General features: G+C 37.3%; 1 protein-coding gene across 5 annotated transcripts in view; it reads right to left on the reverse strand.

The window, feature by feature from the left end:
- The window catches only part of PTPRZ1 (protein tyrosine phosphatase receptor type Z1), a 177,183-nt gene that overhangs the window by 10,089 nt on the left and 142,876 nt on the right, over positions 1–24,218 (reverse strand). For 3 of the 5 annotated variants that reach the window (XM_057731057.1, XM_057731053.1, XM_057731055.1), the window contains 12 exons: positions 18,996–19,087; positions 15,363–15,448; positions 12,840–12,860; positions 12,569–12,665; positions 10,335–10,417; positions 8,867–9,001; positions 8,178–8,312; positions 7,234–7,397; positions 5,488–5,623; positions 3,934–4,080; positions 819–912; positions 421–494 (listed from right to left, as the gene is read on the reverse strand). In XM_057731057.1, coding sequence (XP_057587040.1) covers positions 421–494; positions 819–912; positions 3,934–4,080; positions 5,488–5,623; positions 7,234–7,397; positions 8,178–8,312; positions 8,867–9,001; positions 10,335–10,417; positions 12,569–12,665; positions 12,840–12,860; positions 15,363–15,448; positions 18,996–19,087 — 1,264 coding nt within the window. The remainder of the gene's footprint in view (positions 1–420; positions 495–818; positions 913–3,933; positions 4,081–5,487; positions 5,624–7,233; positions 7,398–8,177; positions 8,313–8,866; positions 9,002–10,334; positions 10,418–12,568; positions 12,666–12,839; positions 12,861–15,362; positions 15,449–18,995; positions 19,088–24,218) is intronic. The other 2 variants (XM_057731054.1, XM_057731056.1) reach the window with 1 other exon arrangement.

Raw genomic sequence — 24,218 nt, forward strand, 5'->3', positions numbered from 1 at the left:
TCCCAAATGAGTCCAGTTTGCAGGGTAAGAACTGCGCTGCAAACCTGGAGTGGTAGTGTCAGTGAGACTGGACTTTGCTAAAGCTGGTGTGTTCTGGGGCTGCAGGGAATCTGCTTTGGTGAATGAAATGGAGCTGCTTAGATGGGTGAGTGGATGTCTTGCATCTACTCATCAGTCCTGAATGGTGAATTTGGTTCCCGCATCTACTCATTTGTCTTCTCCAGTCCTCCAGGCCCAGCACACATAAAAACATCAAGGAATGCTGTGATTCTATTGCTGCTGTGGGCTGTGAGCCTGCAGTCATCAGATATGACTCCTGTCTACCCGTGGTGCCTCCCATATCTGCCAGTCACTGCTTCAGGCAGCCCACTTTGGTTTTGGTTCTGATAACACAAGTTTCCCAGTGGCTCTCTGACTTACCATGATGTAGGAGGCATTGATGTAGTCTGTGCCTTCTCCACTCAGAGATGAAATGCCAACCCTGGATCTTTCCACTGGGAAAATAGAACATTCATCATAAACAAGTAAGCTCTTAGGGTTGTACCTCCTCCCCATCCCTACAAATGACAAAACATAGCTGCATTTTGCAAGGTGAGTGTCTCTGATTTTTAGGCTAATTTTTCTATTATTTTGCACTTTTAGACGAAGATGTCAAGGTTTAAGAATCCTTGTTAAGTTATACTATCTAGCATGATTAGAAAAATATGAGTGTATTGTTTTTGTTCCAAGATGTACAAATATTGTCAAATCACCTACAAGGCATCTATTATTTTAAAAGTTGGGTTTTTTTTTCCCTTCCAAAATTCAACATAGCTTACCAGGGATGATGGAAGACGTTCTGTTCTTTTCTCTGTTGCATTGTTTTAGGGCTGTAGAATAGTCACTCTGCTGTATATTTGATTGACTCAGGAGCTGAGAAAGGGTGTCAAGGAAAAACAGAGATTATTTCATTTAAGCCAGTCAAATACTCAAGCACAGCCACCCACCCACCCACCCACCCACACACACATACACACAAGACCCAACAAAGATAAGATACTGAATATAAATACATCTGAGTTATTTTCCAAGAATCCCTTGAATTAAACTTGTTTTAGGGGACTCCCTGGTACATCTATGTTCTATATTCTACACCAGGAGGGTTGGAAGAAGCAGAGAGCACTTGATGTCTAGTTTGACTTTTAGTATTGGGATCCTTCCTCTATGGTATGTGCCCTCCATTTTCTCCACTTAAATCTCACACTGTTGACTTTCCTGGTGGTGCTGTGGTTAAGAATCCACCTGCCAGTGCAGGGGACACGGGTTTGATCCCTAGTCCTGGAAGATCCCACACGCCGCGGAGCAGCTAAGCCCGTGCACCACAACTACTAAGCCTGCGCTTTACAGCCCGTGAGCCACAACTACTGAGCCCACGCGCCTAGAGCCTGCGCTCTGCAGCAAGAGAAGCCACGGCAATGAGAAGCCCACGCACTACAACAAAGAGTAGGCCCCACTCGCTGCAACTAGAGAAAGCCCGTGTGCAGCGACGAAGACCCAACACAGCCAATAAATAAATAAATAAATAAATAAAAAGACTAGTTAACATTAAAAAAAATCTCACACTGCAGTTGGGAGATAAATTGCATGATGTGTGTGTGTACATATATATGCATATAGTTGGATTTTATTCATTATTTTAGTACTCTATCACACTAATAATCTACTTGCTATTTATCTACTCCCCAATGTTTGGGTTATTTCCGATGTTTTGCTATTTCAAACTTTGAGCCATGAATATCCCTCGTCACATGTGAGGGTTTCTATAAGGAATTAGGAGCCACTGGTGTTTAATTTTTGACAGGCTAACAGATGAAAAATAATACATCATGATTTTGATTTGCATTTCCTTAATTATTGTGAAATTGTGAATTTTAGTTATTTCTTCTTTGATGACTGCCTTGGCATATTTCTGCTTCATTGTCATTTACTAATTTGTAGGGGGTTTTAACTCAAATGTAATTCTACAGTGTGCTAAGAAAGTTGCAGATGTCTTTGTTGTTTAATCATACAGACATTTACAGCCAATTAAGTTTTTCCTTAAGATTTCTGTAAATTATATTTTTATTTAAGAAATTCTTATCTACCCTTAAGTCCTCAAGAGATACTTTCCAATATTATAATAGTTATGAAATTTTGTTTTCATCTTTAGATATTTAATCCATCTTGAATAATTTCAGTGTTTGAGGTATGGTAGGGACCTAACTGTACTTGTTTGTACATGGAAATTGTCCCAATATCATTTATTGATTAGTCTGTCTTTCCTCACCAATTTGTAATGTCATATCTGTCAGATAACAACTTCCACACGCACATGGTGCCTCTGGCTGATTTGTCCGTTTTTCAATATTAATTATTATATTTGCACAAAAAGTCTTACGTACAACAATTTTCTATTCTTTATTTTTCAGTATTGTTTTAGATGTTTTCGACTCTTTACTTTTCAATGTTAATTTTAAAATCAGTATCAAATACAAAAGCCTGGAATGAGGTAGGTATCTTATAAATAATTGTTGAATAAATAGACATGCAATTCATTTCAAGGACATTTTTCTATGGATAAGCTTGAATAAATACCTTTTCTTATAAGACAGTACACACACACACACCCTGCCCCCCAAATTTCCCTGGTTAGGATGTTAACAAGAAACAGAGTCAAATGTCTCTCTTTTTAACTGGATTCTGATCTCATAATTGATATTTCCATTTTGATCCTGAATTACCCAGTATAAGTAATACCAATTCTTTTATGTAATTGTGAAAGGGTAAATCATATTTACATGAGAAAATGGATAATACATATATATTTTTAACTTAGAGAAAAGCCATCCTAGCAACATCATGTTAATGCTTTATATTTATTATCTGTTTCTGGAAGCTGTACTGTGCACTTTTTCTTCCTTAAAGTGTTCCTTTGTGACACAGATAAGCTTGGCTGAGTAAAACATTTATGTCTTCCTGTCTGCAGGTTCTAAGTCCAGCTCCCACCCCTCATCTGTCTCTTACTCCTCCCAAAGCACAAAAGGTGCTGAACAGGAAGGTAAAAAGTCAGAGGAAATTCATAATGACTATATCATCTATGTTGTAAGCTGGGGAAAAGAAAGAGAAAAACTGCCACCTCAAGGTTTGTGAACTCTCCTGGGTTTTTCCAGGGCCTTCGGATTCTCCCTAGACATTCCTTCTTCAGAAGTTGGCCCTGTTTCTCTAGCTACCCTGAGAAGTAAGCGGTTAGTATAGAAATTATGCGGAATAAAGTAACACAGCCTTCATTCCTCTGGAATGCCACAACTGTTCAAATTCCCCTATCTCCACCAGCAGGTCTGGTAACGACTGCTTTCTGAATTCTTTGCTGACTGGTTTCTGGAATTCAGAGAGCTAAGTTGCGGGAGGTAGAATATCAAACAAAGCACGCTCCCCTGTCTAGCTGGCTGCCTCGTGACAGGGTGGGTGGGAGAAACTGGGGTTGAAGGAGCTCTTCTTGTGGGGTGGCCTATTCTAGTCCAGGGGCTTCAAGTGAGACAGACTCTTCCAGAGCGCGGCACAAATGCCTGAGCCTCAGTACTCATGGTGAAGTGGTCTGGTTTTCTCAAAGCAAGAAGAGCACTTATACTGTTTGTGTTAGAAGTTCTGCCTGTTCATCCTGTTCTGTTCGGTGCCCTCCTTTCCCAGACCACGTCTGCATGTCTAGGGTTTCTGAGAACTTTCCCTCTTGCCACTCAAAATTAAGGTTCTTGAAGTTTGCCAAGTGGCTTTGTTGCCCGTTGTAAAGAACACAGCGAAGCTACCGGGCCAACAGAGCACGGGGCCTGTCCACACAGCCTTGTCCACTCAAATGAGGAGATGCGGGAACATTCCAACCTGTGGTGACACCTGAGAGGGGCTTCTGAGAGAACTCACCTTGAATTGTTTCTCTAGCTTTGTTTTGCCGGTTGGTCCAGGAATGAGGAGCCCATTAACATAGGCGTGGATGTGGCTGTCCGGGACCTCAGTTTCTTTACTAAGTATGGCCTCGACCAGCGCGTCATGAATGAAGACATACTGTTCCTGGCAAAACAGAGACAAACGAGGATATCACTTCAGGTTTTCCTTATCGGTATCGAGGCACAAAAGAAGTATCTTCCATTGACGGACAAAAAGAGTTTTACAAAACGGAAAGGAGGACCCACAGAGACTGCTTACCAGTCCTGGCAGGAAGTCAGATAGAGGAAAAGGAGGTCATCCAGAAAGAACACAACTCTTCCATCCCTCACCTCTTCATTTCTTATGCATTGGCGTGTAGGGAAGGAGAGTACCAGAAGATTTGCAGAGGCAAAAGCAATGCCCTCTCTGTCCATCCTTCAGATCTGAGACCCTCTTCCATATTTTGCACTGACTTCTCTACTTCTGATGGGTCTTCCCTTCTGCCCATTCCAGTTCTCCTTTTAGCCAGTCATATATAATTTAGCACTATTATCTATACTGTTTTTAACAGTTCTCTTCTATTTCATGTATGGGAGTCTTCCCCAGCCTTATCTGACTAGAATGTCATTTCCTTGATGGAATGAAGTGTGGGTTGGTTTGGTTTGGAAGCCCCTCAGTCATATGTTTCTTTTTGCTTTCAAGCTGCCATCCATAGTTTTCAATTTAAATCCATTTTTATTTAGAAACAGTGAAAATAGAATACAGGTATGCAGACTTTGTCCGGTGTCATACATGGGTAAATGATACGGGCTTAAAAAGGATACAATTTAGCATAATTCATACTATTTAAAAATGAGAATTAATCCATTCATTCACTACATGCAGGAAAAACTTGAGGATGCCCCTAGAGGAGATGAGTGATGACTGATCACTTATTCTTTTTCTCAATCTTCTCTGTGACCAGTGTCATTTTAAAGATATTCCCCATTTGGTCATAAAACAGACAAAATTGAGTTGCTCCATCCATGACTTATATGCAATTACCTGGTGTTATAGGTTGAACAGTGTCCCCCTCAAAAGGTATGCTGAAACCCTAACTTCCTGGTACCTCAGAATGTGACCTTATTTGTAAATACAGTTGATGCAGATGTAGTTAGTTAAGGTGAGGTAGGGACTGGTGTCCTTATAAGAAGAGGGAAATTTGGGCACAGACACACAGAGGGAAGACAGCTGTCTGAAGATGGAGGCAGAGACTGGAGTTAGGGTGCTAAATCCAGGGAAATATGAGGCTATCAGAAACCTGAGACAAGGAAGGATGCTTCCCTAGAGGATGCGGAGGGAGCATGGCCCTGTCTACACCTTGATTTTGGACTTCTATCCTCCGGAAGTAGGAGACAGTACGTTTCTGTTGTTTAAAGCCACCCAAATGTAGCACTTTATTAGAGGGAGTCCCATGGGAGTAACACAGCTGGTAATACACACTCTGGTCTATCCAGCATTTTAGGGACATTTCCAACCCTCAGATAAACGAAATTATCCTTTTTATCATACCTCAGTTTGCACCAAGTAATTTCTTTGTGAACGAATGTGTTTTAAAAAGCCGAATATGTTGACGGTTCCTTCGTGTTGAATTTGCTGCAACATACTGTCTAGCACGATATATGTGCCTGTTCTTCCAACCCCAGCACTGAGGAGCACACAAAGAAAGAGCTAGTTCAATGTCAACATAAAATACATTTGAGGGATAGGTCATTACCGGCTGTCTCGTAAACTCACTTCCTCCTCCAAGCAAATGAGCCACTTAGTAAGTAATTTAGCAGTCCCAAACAGCTAGCAGCTTAGGAGTTCTAACGCTTCGAATAACAAATCAAATTTTCTTTTTTCTTTTTTGCTTACAGGTCAAACTCCAAAGCAATCCGATTATTCCTGTTGGAGATTTTTTATTTTCAATTACAGTTATTATTCGTTATATATTATACAATGAAAATACTATGTATCAGAGGATAGCAAATAGACATTTAATTTGAGAAGAATGAAAGCATCAGCCTCACCAAACTCTGAAAAGACAAGGTCTCTGGGTCTGTGCTGTCAGGTAAACATGTTTGTAAAGGTTTCCACATTAATGGAAAAAAAGAGGCTTCCAAGGCTTTCAGCTGAAAATATCATTTCAGTGAGATGGTGAGGGATAAAGCATAATTTCAGTCATTTCTAAAGGGCTATTATCTATCGACTTCTTCAAAGCCTCTACCGGAGGGAGAGAATTCAGACACAGGGATTCTTTTCAAATGCTCCGACAAGTAGGAAGTACTAGAGTGAAGAATTAGCACCCGCTGTGTACAATGCTCTGGTCCTTCTCCATTCACTAGGACACAATCCCTGACCTTCAGAGCTATTTTCCCTGCATCTTCCTGTTTTCTTCGGTGGCTTATCAGCAGGCTCACAGATAAAAAATTCAAGATGGGTCTCTCAAACTTTGAGGATAACTCCTGAGGTAGGTAATTAGAATGTGTGAGACACTCTGCATATCAAAGGAAAACAGTTGTTTCTGTCAAAACACGGACGATGCTTTGACAAAAATACTCCATGTAGAAATGAATTTGATTTTTGTGGTCATAAAGCTTGGGGCAGAAGTCAGCACGCAGTAAACATTTACTGCTATTTTTGTTTTAACTGAAAAATATTACATTAAAGCCTCTAACACATTTCTCTCTTTCTTTGAAATATCATTGTTTCTATTCACTCACCCGGTCTTGGAAATTAAAGTACCTAGGCAACGATGAATTGATGACATGTTCAATAGGATATATTAGACAGAACTCAGGAAAATAAGAAAGGGGTTCTGACCCCAAACGGTTTAGAAACACCTTAAAAGTATTTTGCTAAATTCCCCACACTTTGTGAGTTTTGATTTTTCTAAAGTAAACCTGGCATATTAAGTCTACAATAGACCATTAACTCCTAGGAACAGGGGTTGTGTCTTAAGCATTTTTATTCCATGACATTATGTTGTAACAAATGCTTGTAAAATGACAAAACATCGTTCTGCCTGCTTCACACAGTTAATAAGTTGAAATCCAATTAAGCAATCAAATAGAATAATATACATCCTGGAAATACCTGGTGCTTTGAAATAGTAATCTAATTCTGTGTCTGGCATACTCACTTCCTAGGGACCAACATTTCATGCCTCTCACTTCGTGAAATCATTCCCACTTTGGCAAAACTTTTGTTCCACTGATTGCCTTTTTGTCAGCATTGACAACGCTATGGGTTCAGAAACCCGGCACTGAGACTCACCTGCAGTGGACAACGACAGGCCCTACCGCGTGGCGCTTGGCATGGGATGCCTTTCTCACAAAGGTCAGCACTGGCAGCGAGTACTCTGGCACTCCCATGTCAGGCCACTGAGTGTAGTGGTACTGGGTAACCACACGGCCGCTGGGTCTTCCTTTCTGGGAACCCTGGAGGAGACCAGACAGCTAATCAGCTAAGTATAAGAACGTGCGTACATGGGGTCCTTAAACATCAACTCAGGATTCACAGCTTGATGTTGGTGGTTCATAACGAAGCTAAAAAAGTACACTGTCATTTGTGATGATTAACTTTATGTGTCAGCTTGGCTAGGCTACGGCGGCCAACAGTTTGGTCAAACACCAGTCACACCAGATGTGACTGTCAAGGTATTTTTTAGATGTGATTGACATTTAAATCAGTAAGACTTCCGGTAAAGTGGATTATGCTCCATGTCAGCTGAAGGCCTTAAGACCGAAGACTGAGGTTTCCTAAAGAAGAAGGTATTTTACTCAAGACTGCAACTTAGAAACCTTGCCTGAATTTCCAGCCTGGAGTCAATGCTTAAAAAAAACTCTCTCTCTCTAAATACATACACACGCACACACACGTTTTTCTAAGGAACCCTGACTTATAATTTGCTTTTTTTCTTTTCCTCCCCTTTTCCTATCTCCACTATTTTTAGCTGGATGTGCAGTTATCACGTGGGGCAGGGACTTTTCTTCCTGTATCACTGCAACCACTGATACCATGACCAATATGGTGCCAAAGCCACATCTGGCATTATGAGACCTGGCAGCACCCTTTGGGATGGAGGAGTAGCTGTGATAAGAACTCTTAATGCCTTGATTATATGTATTTTTACCCTGTTTTGGTTATACCACCCATTCTCTCAAAAAAGAACCTAGATGTAGTACTCAGTTGATGATAGCCATCATTTGTAGACTCACCTTTTTGATCTTTGTGTTTCTTAGAGTAAAAGTCCTCACAGTATAATAAGCAAGCATTTGAACGCTCTTTTGAGTGACCAGAAAGTTCCCATACTCCTCACTCCCATCGGCAGGCCAGTACTGGTCACATTTTCTCTGCAAAAGAGAAAGTAAAGATGCTATGTTCATATTTCAAATGCTTAGTGAAAGTCATCCCTGAAATCAGTAAAGATTTGATACCATGACCCCCTCATTCTTCTAAACATTTTCCTTCCTTTCTAAGTGATTGCAGATTAGTTGTAGAGGAGAGCAGGGAGAGAATCACAGGGTTGAAAGAGACTTGAGACGATTGGATCCAAACTCGCCGCTTTCAGATGAGGAAAGTGAGGCCAGACGTACCGAGTCACTATAAAGCCAGGACTAGACTCCAGCTCCCACGAATGAAAATCTACTTCACTCTGCACTGCTTTCCAACGAACCTCATTTGCTTTTTCTCATGGAATGAAGAAGGCATTTCAACAGCAAGTTACTTGATTTATAGTGAAAGTTTTGGACCTCTAACAGTTTCCCTTCAGCTGTCATACTTACTTGAAAGGAATCTTGATTAGCTTTCCTAACTTTTGCTGCTGCCTAATGCTGGCTCTATCAAAAGCAAGTTAAAGCACGTCTCATCACTATCTCAGGGATGGCATAATAGGTGACCTTCATACCCTTCCTTTCTCCACAAGGTTTGTTATCATGACAATAACTTCCACATTATGCTCCCATATCATTCTCCAGAAATCTTCGGCCGTGGATTTCAGTGGGCCTTGGGCAGCAATATAAGCTTTTGGTCTGTTGTAGCCCTGAAGAAACAAATGACAAATGTTTCTTACTAACAAATTTGTATGCCATTTTCAGCTGTTCAGTCTCTAAGCTCTTTTTGCTATAAGTGGAAACCACTGCAAAAAAACTTTCAAAGCTGGAGAAACTCACTAGTATCAGCAAAGACAGCAACTCTTCTTTAATTATAATTTTTGTAAGAAAAAACAAAAAAGAGTTCTTTTTGCATTCACACAACCACCATTCTCTACACCTCTTATCCAAGCGCATTTAATCCAAGTCTGTTTACTATGCTTGATATCTGGTCCTAAATTGTGCTGCTTTGAAATATGTTTGAGGCATTAGGGCTCAGTTGTCTAAAATAGTCAGGAAACCTTTGGAGTTTTCTCCTAACCTTCTCCTTGGTGGCACTGAGCAATGCTAATCATTAATAGCTATCCTTCACATATTACCCACTGTTGGCCAAGATATTTTACAAACATTAACCCTAATCCTTAATTTACATACAAAATAGAAGCCTCATCCCTGATTTGGAGATAAGGAAACTGAAGCTCAGAGAAGTGAAATGGCTTTCCAAGCTTTCACAGTTAGCCAGTGGCAGAGCTGCGATTTAAAACCAGTTCTAATTCCAAAGCTTGTATTCAATCTGACATACATGCTCCCTCCTATGGAAGCCTGAAACGGTTGCCTACAGCCAACCCACTGTATACTTATATTTGGTACTCACTTCTTTGAATTAACTGTTCCAAACAGCATAAACCTGAAGGCAGCTAGACTGCAAGGTCAGTGTCAGGAAAATAACTGAATTCCATTGGCATTCAACTGACCACAGGGAAAAACCATGTTAGTCAGTGGTCTACAGTCCCGGGAGACCTCCGGTAGGTTTCACAAAGCTGGGTATCCTGAGTAGTGCCCAAGATTATAAAGGCTGGTAACTGGTTTAGTAATCATGTGTTTGCCTTTTAGCCAGCACTACCCTGAGAATTTTTCAGTCAAAATTTATTGCTCATCTGCTATCTACATAGTAATGTGCTAGGAGCTATGGGACATTCCAGATAAGCACTGATCCTACCCCTCTTATTTAGGAAGTTATAAACCTATCAGAATATATACATCCTACCTTGAATGTACATTCTCAGCCTAAATTCCCTCTTTCACCCAGGGGATAAACCAAGCACAATAGCTTGAATGCCCTCAATCTGAAAACCTTTAGCTATGGGATCTCTTACTACTAATTTGTATTTTTTATTATCTTTCATAAAATATTTATTAAGCACTATTATATGTACAATATGTGGTATAATAAATTCATAGTTTAACATAATTTTCACAAAATTTCAGTTGAAACATGCTTACATCAACATAATTGGCATTGATGTAATCAGTCAGTTTGCCATCCTTTTCAGCAAGTTGTGCAAGCTTAACCCTACTATGATCATCTGTAATAAAAAAAGAAAATATTTCACTATAGCAGGAACTGCTTTTCAGCATAAAGGTCCTTTATATTTACATAATAATTTATCAAATACAATTAAAAGCAGTGCAAACTATTTACTTCAGTCAGCTTTTGGAAGATACAGAGATGACAAAAATAAAGATAAATACAACAAATTCCTCTTCTTTCAATAAATCTTCCAATGTGGAAGGTGCAAATGGACATAAACACAGAGAAGAATGTTCAGATGTCAGGAGAGAGGTGCAGAGTCCTAGGGGGACAAAAAGGCAGAAACTGTATCGGTTGAATCTTGAAGTTCGCATCTTAGATGGGTTTCTAAAGGTGGATACTGGGGCTGTGAACACTGCAGAGCCAGTGAAGGGGAGAAAAGTGTGATGGGGGTGTCCAAAAGCTAAGGAAGGACAGCAGCACGCATGCTCTGAACAGGAGACTGATGGAGGAAGAGGAAGTAGAGAAGGAAGCAGGAGTGGTCTAGGAAGTTACTATGAATGATTCCTTTCAAAGGAAGACCTCAAAGAGGAACTATTGCAATGGGAGGCAGGAGAATGACTGCCCAAGAACAGAGGACAAGAATCCTGCACTGTCAGTGAAGAGGGGATGAAAACCGTGGTAACATACATGGTGCACAGTCATAATTAAATGTGTTGAAATGAGGTGTTTGGGATTAACTTCAGATCTACAGAGAAACTATATTTGGAGGAACTGCATGATAAGAAAGGAAAATGTCACTAGAAGCACACTTGGTGGTTTCACTGGGCAGGCTATTTTTTTTTCAAGGATGGAGAAATGAATACAGACCAAACTACGACAAGCTAAAGAGATGTTCTGGGATAGTAATACTTTGGTGACATCAGCAGCTCTCAAAGATGCAGGAAATGTCGGCAGGAATAGATGGCTTTGGATGCCAGGCTGACCTATTTTTGCAGTTTGGTTTTCAGATTTTCAGAAGGGTGTTACTGGGTAAATTTTTCAGACTGGTTTTTTTCATGTCTAAAGTAGGACTGTTACTACCTATCTTGCCAGGTTGTTTCAGGGATGGAATGAACTGACAAATTTACAGTGCCAGGCACACAGTAGATGTTCAACAAATGTTAATCTCTATCTGCTTCTTAATTTCCTGGTAGGTATTTTCTATTTAGCTTGTAGAGGGAATGGTCTAACAACCACTTCACCCTGTCCAAGGAGCAACTGAGTTTTTATGTGCAGCAGGACAGCTGCTTCTGTTGAGGAAGACAAATAAGAAGCAGAACTTTCTATCAAAATAGAAAAATTGGTGTAAACCTTGTGAGAAAAAAAACCCAGCATCTATGTAAACTACTTAGAACTGTGATCATAAGGATTCCCATTCCAGAAACTAGAATGGAACCAGAATTTAAATAACCAAGCTGGTAATACTATGTTCACACAAATCTACGAAGGCCCACTGAATACACAAGAAAGGATGTAAGTTGAAGTTTTGGGGAAGAATGAAGATGGATTTCAAGAGATGGAGGGGGTCTATAAAGGAAAATAAAAGGGAAGAGATGTAAATAAGAGGTGCTGTTAGAAGATGGAAGGAACATGGTAATTTCATAGGAAAAAAACAGGTACAATTGCCCTGAAGAAAAGAGCCAGAAAGCTGTTCTTGGAGGAGAAAAAGCAAGAGGTCAGCTAAGATAATAAAGGGAGAGAAGAAATAAAAAGAATGAATCCCACTAACCCTTTATCAGACCCCAGGGGAGAATGGCAAGAGAGGAGGGAAAAGGGTAGAAGGAAAAAATAGAGTCTAAAGAAAATCTCATTTGGTTAGTAAATTCACATCGAGTAGGAAGATCTCAAGTGGAAAAAGGACCATGGAATATAAATAATGACAGAAACCATGTGAATAGATTTACAGGCCACGGGGTCTGAAGAAAGGACGCCATTAAAATATGAGTCTATTTTGTTCAAAAGAAACAGATGTCATTAATTGCAGAATGTATTTAAACTGGAGTGGTAATATGCTATGTATTAGCTAACACAAGTCTCATCCCCCGATACAGAGGTCCTGAAACAGCCACGCTGAGATCTGCTGTCAGAGGACTTCAGGACATTGAATTAAAAGCACCTCAACCACAATGATAACAAGTCAGAGCTGAGAGAAGGATATACTTACAGGCAACGATATTTATGTATCGGTTCTTGTGCTTATTGTCTGGGTGATTGGAGCTGTCTGCTGTGATACCTAAATCAACAGTACAGCTCTGTACCTCCTGTAAAGGAATTGTATGTGTAACATTTTAACACACATCCTTTCAAACAAAGTGCCATAAAATATACTAAGAAAGACAAAACAAACCAAACCATCTATCCAAAAAATATATATATTTTTTACATGTTACAACTATTTCTTGGCTAAAAGAGAATGCAGTGAAATAATGCCTTACCTGGTAAAACTCTTTCAGTGTCTAATGAGGGAATGAATGCCAAAAAAGTAAAGAAATCAAATTCCACAGCACACGACAAATGAGAAAAAAAAGTGTTCATATTAGGTTTACAATGGAAAACCATGATCATGCAATAAACACATTTGTCAAATACTAACAAAACAGAATGTTTCAAACAGTTTGCATGCAAATCAAAACTTCTAACAGTTTGGAACCTTAAAATTATGTAAAAGGAAAAAAATAACACTTTTAAAAGGGGACAGTGGTATAATAATATGATGAATTTTAAAAATGCTGATGAGAAAAACCACATACTTGATGACACATTTTGGCATATTAGTCAGATTTACTAATGTTCAAACATAATTGTATTTGATCATGATAGAACTATTTGAAACTGAATGAGTGGTATATTTTTAAAAGATTTTTAGTAATTTTAAAGAGTAAACAGTTTCCTATTAGGTGTTCTGCAGAGCCATCAAAACATTAGAAATCTAAAATTTTTTTTATGCTATATATTATGTCTTTTGAAATAAAATTTAGATAGCATTACTTTCTTCATATTTAATTAGTAGGCCTCTTTTTAATTAAAATAAAACTTCAATGGGTAGAGAAAAATTATTTCTGCCATTTCTCTTTTTAAATGAATTAAAATCTACTCGGGGATGCCTTCTATCTAAATACATTAGTTTGGAATCTGCAATTATTTAGTACATATTAAGATCATAAAACGAAAGCCTTATAGTTTCTGAGAAAGTATATAACCTAAATATATATCTGACTCATCAGCAAAATAGCTCAGCCTTTCACTAAACAGGCTTTGAAAGCCTCTTTTGCAGCAAGTTATTCTGACTCGAGAGTTAAAAACAATTTGATATATGAACCACTGAAAATGTGTCGCATTATTAGTTATTAAGCTAATTATTAAGTTAATGAAAAGTTTTCTTCAATCAGACTGTGAGTTAAAAGCAATGGGATTGAGAAAATACTTTTTGAGTAAAAATGTGAGGTTATTTTATTAATTTAATCATTATGAACTGCTTAATAATATTCAAAATGATTTTATAGTTGTGAAAACTGTGAATCTGCCTTTTACAATAAATTGTCTGTTTTTCCTTATGTTTTTTAACATCTGGAAGATTAGACCAATCCTTAACATATTCTTTCTTTTGGAAATATGATTTTGCTTAATGGATACCTGATAATTTCTACAAGTTAATAATGTACCACCCAGTAACAGCTATTGTGGTAGGAAATAATGATTTGATGTTTTAAAAAATATAATTCTTCATATTATTCCACTTTACTTAGTAGTTACCTCACACTGCTTTCTTATTCAGTGTAGCTAAGACAAATTTCTTTTAAGATTAAATTAGTTGGCTTCTACTGGTTTTAATTTAATGAAAACACATTTCATTTCTCTTTCCTTTGGCTAATCTCTGGCATTTTCCTTCTGTAAATACGTTCTTGTTGATCTGATCCGTGGGGAGCAGTTTCTGGGTATATTAGGAATGGTGGTACATCCTCTGATCAGGATCAGAGCTTAAAAGGCTTCAAAGAGGGAGGTCAATTGAGCACTTGAGGCTGAGGTGAGGAGGCAAAAGAGCAGTGTGATGCTTCCGAAAGGGGAGAGCCTGGAGTGGGTGTGGGTGTGGATGTGGGTATAGGGAATCCCTCAATTTCTAGAATGGAAAGGACATGAGTGTTAGGTTTGAATCCCAACCCTGCTATGTATTAGTTGTTAATTAACTTCTGTGGAAGTTGATTTCATCAGCGATATGAATAGAAGTAAACACAAATAACTTCCAGAGTTGGGTGGAGGTTGAATGAAGAAGCATCTAGCACAAGTAGGGAGTGCTCAGTAAGAGTAACTTTATGTTTTGTGGTTCTTATTGTTAACTGCTGGCTTACAGCATCCTGTTTTGAAAAATCTCCTTAACTGCTAGTTCAGTGGGCCATGATAAATTTGCAGTATATTTCTCTGCCCCTACCATCTAAGAACATTTTACAGAATATTACTAGAAAAATTTTCACTGATTGTGAAGTTCAAAGGTTTTTTAGAAATGCATATTTTCTTGAGAAGGAGACGGGGTTTTACCTTGTATAATATTTATTATGCCATGTATAATAAGTGCTTCTGCATTTACACTGTTGTAATCCTTACAGTTAAGGGTTTGTATGTATTTTGACTGAAAATTATGAAATTTACTAGTTTATCATAATTTATATAACAGAAAATTAAAAGGAATCAGTGTTACTAATTCAGATTTAAAAAAAAGAATACCAGAGTTCTGATTTTATGGGAAAGAATTAACAACGTTTTTGTTTTTTCCACTAGTACTATTTGAATTTTAAAACAGAAAACCAATTTTCTAAATTATATGATAACCATAACACAGATTCTAAACACATAATTGATTATGGAACTAACAATCTTGCTAGAAGTGAAAATGGTTTCAATGTCAAGAAATTAAAAATTTACTATTTTCCATATTATTTAAAATAGACACTTTAAAATCATACCTCAAATTCTTCAGTAAACCCACTACTCGCATGTAAGTCTGCAACATGTTTTGGAAAGTGCTTTATTGGAATTGCTCCAACATCATCTAAGTGAATTAAAAAAAATAGATTGGAAAGAATAATTCAACAGAAATAAATGTGCCTCTCATTTATATAGATTTATAAAGAGCCTTCTTCTAAAGCAACTTCAAAGTTCAATTATTCCTATAATCCTGACTGAACCTATGCTAAAGAAACACTAAGCAACGATTACCAATTTTCTCTATATTTACTATCAATCATAACTTGCATTTTATTTTATTTTATTAGAACTTTTATTTAGATATAATTGACATACAATAAACTACATATATTTAAAGTATACAATTTGATTTTTTTTCTTATTAGTAATGTATATATATGGCAATCCTAATCTCCCAATTCATCCCCTCCCCCATAACCTGCATTTTAGAATTCTGATTTGATTAGGAATCTCTTTTACTTTCATACTCTAAAGAGAAAAGGATTAATTTCCGGTTTTTTTGTTTGTTTTTTTTAAGAACTTTTATTGAGATACAGTTAACATACAATAAACTGCATATATTTAGGGTGTACAATTTGGTATCCCAATCTCCCAATTCATTACCCCCCAACTCTCCCCGCTTTCCCCATTTGGTGTCCATATGTTTGTTCTCTACATCTGTGTGCCTTGCAAACCGGTTGATCTGTACCATTTTTCTATATTCCACATATGCGTTAATATATGGTATTTGTTTTTCTCTTTCTGACTCACTTCACTCTGTATGACAGTCTCCAGGTCCATCCATGTCTCTACAAATATCCCAGTTTCATTGCTTTTTACAGCTGAGTAATATTCCATTGTATATATGTACCACATCTTTTGTATCCATTCATCTGTTGATGGACATTTAGGTTGCTTCCATGTTCTGGCTATTGGAAATAGTGCTGCAATGAACATTGGAGTGTACGTGTCTTTTTGAATTATGGTGTTCTCTGGGTATATGCCCAGCAGTGGGATTGCTGGGTCATATGGTAACTCTATTTTTAGTTTTGCAAGGAACTCCATACTGTTCTCCATAGTGGCTGTATCAATTTACATTCCCACCAGCAGTGCAAGAGCATTCCCTTTTCTCCACACCCTCTCCAGCATTTAATGTTTGTAGATTTTCTGATGATGCCCAGAAAAGAATTAATTTTCAATGTTGAGTTATAAATAACACCACAGCCTCACTTCTTATCAATGGACTGCATCCCTTTATGGATAACCTTCTTTAACATGAGTGAGAACTGCCACTCATGTAAATTCTGGGGAAAAATGCAGAAATAATATATTTTCAATTTTACCATGGACTAAACATAATATATTGTGCAATTTCAATTTTATAAAATTGTACAGCTTAATGTCTCTCCATTAAATAGTCAGATGTTTACATTTGAAAACATTTTTTCCTCCTTTCTATAAATAATAGAAAACACTTATATGCAGACTATTCATTAAGGATAATGTCAAAAACCTTTGGGACTTTTAATCTGTAAAATTTCAAGAATTCTAATTTGAAAATATGCTATGTAAACAAAGTCATTGGATCTGTTAATTAATTGTGAAGGGGCCAAATTATTTTACCTGGTTCTGTTTTTTTCTTTTTTTTTTCCGGGAAAGACTTTCTTAGATTAAATGTATTACTAGTTCACAGTGTGCAATTTCACAAGTGATATCTCTGACAAGGAAACATCAAACATATTTTACTAGAAACAGTTATTTACATCAACAGATGTTCAGCATCTAGGCCATTTAATATTTTTAAGCTTCAGTTACCAAGAATTTGTTGATTTAAAAAAAAATTAGAATCCATCTGTTCTCTTTTAGATGAGTGTAACTGAATGCTAAAATTGAATTAGCGAGTTAAGCTTAAGAAACACTACACAAAGGTGTAATTCCACCTTCACACCTACAGAAGGATCTTGCCTGGAAGTAGCTTTTATAATTAGATAAGAAAACAGAATTAACTTGTCACATCTAAATCATTGGTTCTCCTAGTAAAGCTTTGTCAAAACCACAGATATTATCTTGTACAGCTAATCTCTTTCTACAAGCAAACTGACTACCTCTCACTTGCAATCATGTTTTTTTAGTAATTTCTTTTATGAATTGGTCTGCAAGTAGGTGAGACTAACCTATCTTTTTATTTTCTGATTTTACATGAAAGTGTGCACATCGAGGGTGATCAGAAGTGCATCTTTGAGAGCCGAGCAGGTGAAAGGAGATGAAGAGGAGATGATGATGCCCTTGATCATCATTCCTCCGAGAGGTAGAACAAGGCAGTCTGGATTTCCTGGACAACCTAATTTTGGATTATTGTATGTTTTGCTAATAATAAACTGCGTTGGACTTTGGATAATGTTATAGTTAATTTGCATACCCATGCTGACAGGGTATGTAGAAGAGGTATGCTTGAAAGGGAAGGGAACTAAACACAACAGATAACTGAGAGCAATCGGTCTCAAAATTCTAAATATGTTAATGGGAAATTGTGCTGTACTAAAAGAAATGGACAGAATTGTAATATAATCTAGAAAAACAGAAATAAAATAGTGGTGTTAAAGGCTCAGAGGTGATAAAAAAGGTAAAAGGGCAAAACACTTCTAATTCCTATTCCTGTCGAAAATTACAAAGAAAATGCTTCTCTGTTTTATTTTTCTGTTTTTTAAATCATGAGACTTCAGAAGATAACATCATGTAGAATTTAAGCCTCAAGCAATAGCATACGGCATCTCAGACAATTTAAAAAAGGCTTCTATACAAAGACACGGAGATGAATGTTTCCTTTTACTTTCCCTGCTTTGGTGACTTTCTGTGTCTTGTCTCATCCTCTGTCCTCCAGTTCTGCTTCCTTAGTTTGCACATTTCTAACACTTTTCATTCTGAAATGTTACAAAATGTTAATTCAGTAAGTGTCTGTGGCCTTAGTGACAGTGTGAACTCTAGTGTCAAAAAGGGTCTTAAAATGACTCTGGTTAATTCTTGAATATTGTTAACTAGGCAAGTTTTGATAAAACAGTTGATGTTTTCCCAGGTATTCAACTGTTTGACATTTTTACTTAAAGTATTCCAGGCCACCACACATTCTTTGTGCTCATGTTTTTATTTTAACCTCATCATTTTATAATTTCTTTTTTTTCCCTAATGTTGTTAAGAAACATTTCTCACATACACTCAGATAATCAGAAAGGAACAAAATTTTATCCTTATTTTTGTGGTTTTTGTCCTGTTCATCCTTATTGCGTTGATTTAGTCTGACTTTTATTGTTAAGGTTTCCATTAAAGTAACTGAAATGACTGAAAGTCAGCATTATTCCTTAGTAATATTTTATTGTTATAAATATTTATGTTCTTTAACATGTAACATCTGAAGAACTATAAATTATTTTGCCACATCACCCGTATGGTTAAGAAATGTGCAAAATTAACGAGAACAAGTTATAAACCTGATACACAATATTTGGGGCAACGCAAACATTTACCAATCTACATTATAGCCATTTGCAAAGTACTCCAATAAGGACAAACCTTTCAACATCATGCTTTTCATTTAATATCTACCAGCTACTCAGGGGCACACTTCAAGCTATTACCTGAAATTGGAAAGATGGGTGTTGGAGGTGTGGATATTACTCGAGGGGATGTACTGTCCTCTAAATAAAAGTGTGCTGTCTGGAAACATTTCCTGGAAAGAAAAGAAAGCAATTTATACTACTAGCTGGCATGCACAATAAGACAACTTCTGAGATGCCTAACAATTATGACAGAAATCTCCAGAATTAAAACGTAAGTGGAAATCTATCACCTACTTTTACAAAACACAGGTATTAAAGAACCTTATGGCCTCCAATTTATCTCAGTTTTACCTGTACCAGATGCAGAAGAGCGAGCAGATATCAGACATGCTATAAGCAGAGAAGACACTTGAACTTGCAGTTGGTGCCAAGGAGTCGAACACCTCAATGCCCTAGTTACTCTTCCACTGTTGCTGTATATCAAGATGTCCTGCCATCTTGGACAGGACCAGAGTGGGAACAAAAGCCTGTCCAAAGCTATTTTCACTCAATAGTTAAAGGACAATGCTGTTCTGAGGATATTCAGCTGCTAGCAAATGGCAGCAAGCTGTGACCATGTAGAAATGAAATTCCACTGTGGTAACATTTTAATGAAAAAAGAAGGCGGCTTTATAAGTGTGATAATGCAGTAATGACAAAATGAAGTGAAGAAATAATGAGCATATAACCAAAAACAGGGGTGATTTTCTCTCCAACAGATGCTAGCCTTGATGAGGGTTTTGAGAATGAATACATTCAGAATCAACAACAACCATTACCTACAGTGTCACCTGAATCTATTTTCACTCAGATAATAAGAGTAACATCTGGTAAGAGCTCACTACAAACTATTGAGAAGAGCAAAGAACCAACTGCTGCTGTAAACTAATGCAAGCTATCCTTAATTTAAAAATTTAGATAATTAAAACTGCTAATGACACTCTTTGATGTGGGTCATTTAATTTATTTGAAGCATTACTCATGAGTGGTTATGTTTAAATGGAAAGATCCGTTTGAGTGAAAATGCCAATCTCATTTTCCATTTAAAAGATCCAAGTAACAAGATATTTATCCTAATGAGCTTTAACATGACATTTGTTCTCATAAGACACACTTCAATTGTGATATTTTTTTCAATAATCAGTTTCCAGCATAAAATTCTTCAGTGGCTTCCCAATGGAATTAGAATGATATTCAATTATTTCAGCAACAGCTGTAAGACCCTCTGTGACCTGGTTCCCCAGCACCCTCCTTCCACCATCCCCACATCAGCAGTTTCATCTCCTACAACTTCTTCCTGCACCACTAGGCTCTAGCCCACTGGTCCTTTCTCCCTCCAAGAAGCCCTGCCAGATTCATCTCGGGGCCCTGGTTCTTGATGTTCCCTCTGTCTAACTGCCTCTTTCCCATCATTTATGCATTGGCTCAAATGCCACATCCTCTGAGAGTCCTTCTCTGACCACCTGAGTACCAGCCCTGCTGGCCAAGTCACTATTCTTCCCCCTTTTGTTTGATTTGTGCCACGTATCACTATCTGAAATACTTTATCTATGTATTTGTTTATTCATCTTTCATAATTTTAGCTGGTCCTCCCTCACCAGAATGTAAGCCCCCAAAGGGCAAGGTACTTTGTCTTAATGCATTGTTAGTCCTCAGTGCTAAGAATGTCTGGCATGTTGTAGGTGCCCTGAAATATTTGTTCAATGAATTCACTGCTATAATTATGAATAGTATAAAATTATACTCTAATTTTACAAGCCAAAAAAAAATGTCATAAGCCAAAAAAAAAGTCCAAAGACAACGACGTGCATAGCAAAAAAACTAGCCTTCTGCTGTGATGGTGTAACCCTTCATAATCAAATCTGTGAGAGCCTAGATAATTGACAGAACACAAAAATGTCTTCAACAGAGAAGAGGTGATGTAGGAGGAAGACAAGTGGATGTAGAATCAACTCCAATGTGGGGTCAAAGGGACCCTGAGTGAGGTTCTTATCCTGGAAAGTGGAAAGAGCATGGCAGACACTAGTGAGAAATGGGAAAGATGAGGGTCACAGGTTTCATGATAAAGAAACTATCCTACTGAAAGTCTACATTTGAGCAGAATTGACACCAGACTGGAGCAGAAACTACAGGGAAACTGTGGCTCATCTGTGCAGCCACAGATGTTGTATCTTCTGATACATTGATATAAAAATACTGGATTTGATACCTGCTTTGAAGATCACAGAATTAAAATCTCCTTGATTCCTCTAAAATATGGTTATACAAGCCAGTTGAAATGGTTTCTATTTATTTTTCAATGAATCTTAAAGTTGTAAAATACCTTAAGGGACCTACTGCAATATCACAGCTGATACAAGAGTCCCTTCCCCAGCATCTCTGACATATAAAAGAGATTCAGTTTGAATACCTTCAGTGACAAGAGCTCACTTCTTTATGAACCATCTTTAGTTAGCAGACATTACTTACACTAACTCAAAACTCATTCCCTTGTAAGTATCTCCAAATGGCACCCAAAGAGGAGACCTTCCTGCTCTAATGTTACGCCTCTTACTGTTGAAATTTTTCTTGTATTGAGCCCCAAATCTATCTCCCTGTGACTTTGACATATTGGCTCTAGTTCTGTACCTTACAGATTTTTAGATTATAGTACCCCAAATCTTTTAATACCTAAACCCTGCCTATCTGTGGTGCAAACTTTTTTTGACTTTTCTCCTTTAAGTTTATATCCAATAACACAAACACACTGTAGATCATCGAACATGTATTGTCCTGCTCTAACTCAGTATTTCTCCTCCCTGCTTTAAACCTTCTGACGAAAATGCCTCAGTGACTAATGTGACAAGCAAGCACTTCCTTTTTAAAGACAGCTCAGTGGTTTTTCCTCTGCGAAACAGCCTCTTATTTCCACGCAGACTCTTGCACTTCAGTTTCCGTTTCTATTGTACCCAACACAAACTTCAGCAAACTTAAAAGATTGCTTTGAAAAATATGCTTAATTAATCCAAGGATGACCTTCACTTCCTGGACGTTATTCTATTTAAAATATTTTAATTAACTGGTGGTTAGAGCAAATATTTTGCAGTATATTTCTTCAGTGTTTTTTAAAGATGGGGCCACGTCTTTTGATTTATGTAGACCCAATTTTTAATACAATGCCAGGAGTACAATAGGCATTAAGTGTTGAATGATTAGATGGATTTCCAGTAGCAAGTAAATTCCACCAACTATAAGGTATTCAGCTGCATTCTAGACTCTCTTGCCTACCTGAGCCTCAAATGAGATTCACTCAAAATTTCAAAACATTTAGGAGGGAGAGGTGGAATATATAGCTAGGGAAAGATGAATGGATGGATGGATGGATGGAGGATGTGTCTGAGAGAAGGGGAAGAAGGCAGCATCTCTTAGAATAGGAAAGGTAAATTAAGACATATTGGTACCAAGGTTTAATGTGTTGCTAATATTCATTGTAGTATCTGGGTAAATACCAGCTCTATTCTTTTCAGCTATGTAATCAAATATTTGTTGGTTTTAGAAAATAAATGGTCCGGTAATGTTACTTGCATTAATAAGTAATAAAAGACTCATAAATCATACCAATAAACTTAAAAGTGGGAAACAATCAAAATTAAAATAGTACAGGATAAATTCTGGATGAAGAGCATCTGTATATGGCTCAGGTACGCTTCATAGCACAGTCTTACCTAGGAAATGACACTCTACTTAAAAAGCCACATGGTACTGGGAGGCCTCCATTCTGGGTTGCTAGCTACCAATGACCCACAAATTTTAATTCAAGATCAAGAGAGAATTCATGTTGCTTCTCTTCCCACTCTCCCTAGCCAGAACAAGTGTGTCTATGGAAAGTTCTGTTTATATTGCTTTTGATGAAGTGCTGTTTTGTTGAATATACCTTTGGTATTTTTCAGATTCTAACTATTAAAAAAGCTCTCCAAAATTTACCCTTTGTCATCTTTAAAAAGAAATTTTTGAAAATATTCCTTATGGAAGTAATTTTGTGTCTTAGAAACTTACGAGTTGGCTCATGTAAATTATACTTTAAAACATCTGGAAAAAAATTTCAAGGCATATTATTTAATGTATAACAAGATTCAATATCTATGGTCCATCTGTTCTGTATCAGCAGTGAATGTCTTCACGTCTATGTGCTGAGTGTTGATAACTGTGTCTCCTGCTAATTATCACTCAGCCATGAGGAAAAAAGTGATGACTGTTTTAAACTTGTAGACATAGGTCCTATCAATCAATGTTAATCTGATTATTTAATTTACACCTTTTCATCACAAGTATTTAGAATTAAATGCTAGAAATGTGTAATTATTATTCCTTTTTTTTGGAACCATATACAAATATGAAACAATATTCATCATGCTGTATTCATCACAGAAACCGTAAAGAAAGTCTGACGGCAATCTTAAAGATGATCTCTCCCCCCAAATGGTAAAAAAGAGGAAAGTTTCATTCCTAGAAGGGTAAGTGACTTGCCCAAGGCCATATGGCAAATATCAGGCAGAACTGGGAAAGGGACCTAGATTTTACCACCTCTGATTTGTTCTGTCTTCCTGCTACGAGATGCTTTCTCACAAGGCTTATACAAAACATGAGACCACCTTGAGTTAGATAAATTAGACAAAAGAGAGGAGTTATGATAATTACTTTGTTATTATTTCTTCTCCTAAAGAATTAGGTTAGAAAAGTGTTTTAATATATAAACTGGAAAAACTCATAAGGACCATGTTACTATTCGGACTCTTGTTGGTACGCCATTAGCTTTTTAAACCTTTCTACAGGCTGTAATTTCCACAAAGATCTAAAATGTTTCCACATTGGATATGAAATCACATTGCTCACAAATGCAGCTACACTGGAACCTGAATAATGCACACAAACCTTGAAGAATGCACTAACGTTGTCATTTTGTAATTCAGCAAATACTACCCCTCGCGTATTTGTGTTCCTGATCTAAAAAGGTTGCATTTGGAAGTGAATTAACTTCAAGTGCTTGTGAGCTGGAAAGATATGTTAAATTTGTAAATGGATAAGTAAGAGTAACAAATCTTATCAGGACATTTGATCGTTAGATGTAAAATATATACATAAAACCATAAGAGTGCTCATAGTTTAAACTAACACTCTGGACTCAAGTTACATAAGTGTTATTTGTAAGGAAAAGAGAAATATTCTTGAGAAAAGAGAAGCATTTCATTGATGAAGGTCAAATTAATATTTTCCAACTTGTAA

Source organism: Hippopotamus amphibius, chromosome 4, assembly GCF_030028045.1.
Source record: "Hippopotamus amphibius kiboko isolate mHipAmp2 chromosome 4, mHipAmp2.hap2, whole genome shotgun sequence".
Lineage (NCBI taxonomy): Eukaryota > Metazoa > Chordata > Mammalia > Artiodactyla > Hippopotamidae > Hippopotamus > Hippopotamus amphibius.